General features: G+C 51.0%; 1 protein-coding gene across 1 annotated transcript in view; it reads left to right on the top strand.

The window, feature by feature from the left end:
• The first annotated feature begins 1368 nt into the window (after positions 1-1368).
• The window catches only part of PLP2 (proteolipid protein 2), a 35678-nt gene continuing 31046 nt past the window's right edge, over positions 1369-6000 (top strand). Inside the window, exon 1 of the mRNA XM_066614942.1 lies at positions 1369-1636. Within this exon, the coding sequence (XP_066471039.1) occupies positions 1547-1636 (90 nt within the window). The 5' untranslated portion in view covers positions 1369-1546. The remainder of the gene's footprint in view (positions 1637-6000) is intronic.

The following is a 6000-nucleotide window of genomic DNA, read 5'->3' as shown; positions in this document are numbered from 1 at the left end:
ACTGAGATCTTTTTAATAGTCCAAGTTCAGGTGATCTGTTACAAATATACTTTGATACTAAGTATGGGTATATTGTGATAGCTCAAAGCAACCAAACTGCAATTCTAATTCTATCCATGTTTACTCTGAAGTCCCACTGAAATCAATGGGACTTATTCCTAAATATGCATGAGATTGTAGCCCATGAATGGTATCTTCAATGCACAGAAGACTGCTTCTCTGCTTTTTATATCTATATAACAGGCAGGAATCAATGGGAGATCTTCCCAAGCACAGAGATGGAGAGATGGGGACAAGCTACAACTGTTGAATTCTGCCTGTCATACCACAGAAGGATCCTCTGTCCATAAAGAATTGGCAGCCTGATTGAGGGCCCAATCGTATCCAACAAATGTTCCCATACCTTGAGGAGGCCTCTGTGACTGCTTCCCATCCCAGGAAGCAGTGCATACCCCATTGGCAGATCTGCACTGGCACTGGAAAATTGGATAGAATTGGGCCCTAAGTTGGCAATCCATTTCTGCCCAGCCCACATGTGTACATGTTTGGTCCCTGTTGTGTATATGCAATGTCAGGCAGAAATGGCTTAAGCCATGAGGGAAAAGAGCTCTCTACACAAGAAGAGTTACCAAGGCAGTACTTCTCCCAGGCAGAGCTCCTGTGCTTTTACAAGCTGCAGGGCAGACCAAGTTGGAGAGATGAAGGTTTCCTTATCACTGTTATCTGCATTCCAGGAAAATTTCCACTTGTTGAACTTCTGCTGCCTGTCACACATGAAAACTGCAGTGTGGGAGGGTCCGAAGGTTGGCAAGGACAGTCCTGCTTGAATGCACTTCTTCCCTTATGTTTTCCAGGACTGAAGCCTCACTGAGAACAGGCCCGGGGCTGTGCCCACCACATTTTCTCTTCGGATTGCATCCATTTTTGTGGACATCCAGTTGACCTGTAAGTAAATCAGGGGCTGGTGATTACTCCTCCCACATCAGGTGGGTAGAACAGTAGATGAACAGTGCCGCACCCAAATTCCTAGGCATGCCTACTCAGAAGTAAATCCCATTGAGCTCAGTGGGAATTCCTCCCAGGTAACCATGTGTAGGATTGCAGCCTTACAGCCCGATCGTAAATATGTTTACTTGGAAGTAAGCGCCTCTCTAGTCAATGTGACTTCTTACTCCCAAGTAAGCACGCCTCGAGATGGCAGCCTTCAGGAGGCCCGGCAAGACCACTGCTGCCGTCGATCTCCACCACAACTCAGTTCTCGTCTCCTCCTTAACCAGACCCCGGGGTCAGTCCCTGCCTCGACTCCTTTCCGGAAAATGCCAGGCCAGCCCCCTGCTCCGTCTTCCCTTAAAGGAGCCGCAACGGTAACCCAGTAAGCCCTGCCCAGCCCATCCCAGCCCGCCAACCGCACCCCATCGGCAGGCTCCCACGCCCTTGTTTGCCCGCCTCGCCTCGCCTTGCAGCGCCCGCGCTCGACGAGAGGCAAGGAAAAGAGTTGGGGGGAGAAGCTCTCGCCTGTCCCCCGAAAGAGGGGTTTCCCGCTGCCATGGAATCGTCCAGCAACTCCAAAGGCTGCATGGGGCAGTTCCTCACCTACGTGCGCACTTACAAAGGGGCGATCCTCGTCGTGGAGATCGTAAGAACCAGAGCGAGGCAGGGAGGACGGGTGGTGTGAGTGGTTGGGGGGCTGCTTCGCTTCCTCCCTCCTTGAGCGCGCACAAACCCCTCCTCCCTATTCCAAGTTAATCATTGTTGCTGGGAGGCTTTTGCTGTGAGTGGTTGAGAGCAGGAAGAGTAAGTGAAACTCCAACAGGTGGGCTGCTGCACACAAGTGAGGGTCAGCCAGGCCCCTGCCCCAAGGAGCTTACAGTCTGCAGCCCGGAAAGTCCCAGGGCGCCTCTTCCAGGAAAAAACCTGCTTCTGCTGACCTTCCCCGGCGCACTTCGTTAGATGCTGCGCTGAAGCACGCAGGCGAGCCTGTCAGCCGCACCCGCTGTCATTGCCACCAGCGGCTGCAAGCGCGGAAGGGCTGCTGCTTTCCCTTCTCCAGCCTCGGCTCTGCTGCGGGCGGCGCACCTGGCGATCGCTGGCCGGGGCAGACGGGAGGACGCCCTGGATGAAAAGGGTGGCGGACGCGCCTCAGCCACTCGCAGGGGCTCAGGACAGGGGGAGGGAGCGGGGCAAGGCAAGGCGCAGGGCTCCTTGGCGCACCGCTCGCTGGAGAGAAGCCGCGCCTTTGCCCCTCGTTTCACTTCTCTCGTTCCCGTAGGCGGCCTCGCTGAATCTACGCGTGTTTGCTCGGGAGCTTTCAGAGGCATTCCCTTTGCAAGTACTTTTTGGGCTCGGACCGTAGATTGTAAGCTCCTTGGGGCAGGGGCCTGCCTGACACTGGCTTGTGCGGCTAACAGCCCAATCCTCTGTAGCCCAAGGCTGCAATCCTATCCGCACTTTCCTGGGAGCAAGCCCCGTTGACTAGAATGGGACTGACTTCCGAGCAGACAGGCAGAGGATGGTGCTCGAAGTCCTTCAGGCCGCTCGGAGCTATATTGGGAAGGAGGGCTGGGCTGGCAGTTGTGGATCCTGCAGCAGGGCTGCAAGGGGGAAGAGAAAGCGAGAGAGCGAGGCTGCATCTAAGCCAGGCGCGTCCACCTCCACCACGGCAGGCGCTGCGGAGCCCTCGCCTAGGGCCATATTTTTGGGTGCGGCTGAACGTGTGCCCTGCTGCTTGCCTGCCTGCCTGCCTCTTGCGCCATGTGCGGGCGGGAGCGAGTGAGTCACCCGGCGCTGCTGGCTGGGCACAGACAGGAGAGGCTCTGTGCGCGCCTGACACGTTAAGTGGAGGGCGGGCCTCTCCGGGTTGGGGCGGTGGCGGCTGATAGAAGGACGGCCGAGAGGGATACAAATGTTGCACTTGCAAGCCCGCGCGTGCAGTATGTGTCAAGTTCCTGTAGGGTGGCCAACTTGGTGTCTGGCAGGGCCTCTGTTGGTTGTGGTGGTTGTCTTTGAAAACAACAACAGATGTACCACAAGCCCAAGCCTGGCAAAGGAGCTGCCTCCACAGAAGAAGCTTCACCTCCTGAATCTCTGCTTTCATGTGGGGGGAGGGGTCACCTCTCTCTTGCTTGCCCCAGGATTAACTACGCTATAGTGCCAGGGCTCAGCCTTGAAATAGGACGTGAGTGTTTCCGTGCACGTACAAAGGGGAAGTTCTTCCAGTTTCAGGCCAGCGGTTCAGACACAAGACTTCAGACCGGCTCATGGGTTAGAGTGGGCCAGCGGTTCTCAAACTCTTAGCACCAGGACCCATTTTTTAGAACGAGAATTAGTCAGGGCCCACCGGAAGTGATGTCATCAAGCAAGAAGATGTTTAACAATCCTAGGCTGCAATCCTACCCACACTTACCCAGGAGTAAGTTCCATTTGCTATCATTGGTAAAAGTGTATTCATATAGTAGGCTATTAAAAGCACAGATGTGTAACATTTCCCCAAATGCTGTCACATAGCATGGTAGCATCAGGTCTAATATATTAAAAATAAACTACTGAAATGAATGGGGACCCACCTGAAATTGGCTCGCAACCCACCTAGTGGGTTCCAGTCCACAATTTGAGAAACACTATTCTAGTCTATTAGAACCCACCTACATAAGAACAGTCCCACTGGATCAGGCCATAGGCCCATCTAGTCCAGTTTCCTGTATCTCACAGTGGCCCACCAAATGCCCCAGGGAGCACACCAGATAACAAGAGACTTGCATCCTGGTGCCCTCCCTAGCATCTGACATAGCTCATTTCTAAAATCAGGAGGTTGCACATACACATCATGGCTTGTAACCCACAATGGATTTTTCCTCCAGAAACTTGTCCAATCCCCTTTTAAAGGCATTCAAGCTGTCACCACATCCTGTGGCAAGGAGTTCCACAGACCAACCACATGCTGAGTAAAGAAATATTTTCTTTTGTCTGTCCTAACTCTCCCAACACTCAATTTTAGTGGATGTCCCCTGGTTGTGGTGTTATGTGAAAGTGTAAAGAGCATCTCTCTATCCACTTTATCCTTCCCATGCATAATTTTGTATTTCTCAATCATGTCCCCCCTCAGCCATCTCTTTTCTAGGCTGAAGAGGCCCAAACGCCGTAGCCTTTCCTCATAAGGAAGGTGCCCCAGCCCCGTAATCATCTTAGTCGCTCTCTTTTTCACCTTTTCCATTTCCACTATGTCCTTTTTGAGATGTGGCAACCAGAACTGGACACAGGTGTGGCCTTTCCATCGATTTGTACAATGGCATTATAATATTAGCTGTTTTGTTCTCAATACCTTTTCTAATTATCCCAAGCATAGAACTGGCCTTCTTCACTGCCGCCGCACATTGGGTCAACACTTTCATCGACCTGTCCACCACCACCCCAAGATCTCTCTCCTGATCTGTCACAGACAGCTCAGAACCCATTAGCCTATATGTGAAGTTTTGATTTTTTGCCCCAATGTGCATGACTTTACACTTACTGACATTGAAGCGCATCTGCCATTTTGCTGCCCATTCTGCCAGTTTGGAGAGAGCCTTCTGGAGCTCCTCACAATCACTTCTGGTCTTCACCACTTGGAAAATTTTGGTGTCATCTGCAAACTTAGCCACCTCACTGCTCACCCCTGTCTCCAGGTCATTTATGAAGAGGTTGAAAAGCACTGGTCCCAGGACAGATCCTTGGGGCACACCGCTTTTCACCTCTGTCCTTTGTGAAAACTGCACATTGACACCCACTCTCTGTTTCCTGGTCTTCAACCAGTTCTCAATCCAGGAGAGGTTGGTTGGCAACCTTCAGTCTCGAAAGACTATGGTATAAGCCTACAGTACCTGGTATACCCAGGTGGTCTCCCATCCAAGTACTAACCAGGCCTGACCCTGCTTAGCTTCCAAGATCAGACGTGATCGGGCATGTGTAGGGTAAGTTACCAGGAGAGGACCTGCCCTCTAATTCCCTGACTGGAGTTTTTTCAGTAGCCTTTGGTGAGGGACCGTGTGGAACACCTTCTGAAAGTCCAGATATATAATGTCCACGGGTTCTCCCGCATCCACATGCCTTTTCAAAGAATTCTGAAAGATTCGTGAGGCAAGACTTACCCTTACAGAAGCAATGCTGATTCCCTCAGCAAGGCTTGTTCATCTATGTGTTTTGAGATTCTATCTTTGATGAGGCATTCCACCATCTTACCCGGTATAGATGTTAGGCTGACTGGCCTATAGTTTCCCGGGTCCCCCCTCTTTCCCTTTTTAAAGATTGGTGTGACATTTGCTATCCTCCAATCTTCTGGCACCATGGACATTTTGAGGGACAAGTTGCATATTTTAGTCAAGAGATCAGCAACTTCATTCTTCAATTCTTTAATAACTCTAGGGTGGATGCCATAAGTGCTCAGTGACTTATTGATCTTTAATTTATCAATGAAGTCTGAAACATCTTCTCTTTTAACCTCTATCTGACTTAATTCCTTGGTCAGGAGGGGCCATTCGGGCAGCGGTATCTGTCCGAGGACTTCTGCCATGAAGACAGATGCAAAGAATTCATTCAATTTCTCTGCCATCTCTAAGTCTCCTTTTATCTCCCCTTTCCCTCCCTCACCATCCAGAGGGCCAACCACTTCACTGGCGGGTTTCCTGCTTCTAACATATTTGAAGAAGCTTTTATTATTCCCCTTAATGCTGCTGGCCAAGTGTTCCTCATAGTCTCTCTTAGCCTCCCGTATCACATTTCTTTTGCCACAGTTTATGTTCCTTTTTATTCTCCTCATTAGGGCAAGACTTCCATTTATGGAAGGAAGCTTCCTTGCCCTTTACAGCCTCTCTAACTTGGCTTGTTAGCCATGCGGGCACCCTCCTGGACTTAGTCAAGCCCTTCTTCCTTTGCAGTATACACTTCCTCTGGGCCTTTATTACTGTTGTTTTAAGCATCCTTCATGCACTCTGGAGAGATTGGACTCTTTTTACCTTCCCTTTCAAC

The sequence above is a fragment of the Tiliqua scincoides genome, chromosome 2 (genome assembly GCF_035046505.1).
Source record: "Tiliqua scincoides isolate rTilSci1 chromosome 2, rTilSci1.hap2, whole genome shotgun sequence".
In the NCBI taxonomy this organism is placed as follows: Eukaryota; Metazoa; Chordata; class Lepidosauria; order Squamata; family Scincidae; genus Tiliqua; species Tiliqua scincoides.
This window is presented reverse-complemented; position numbering and strand designations above follow the sequence as displayed.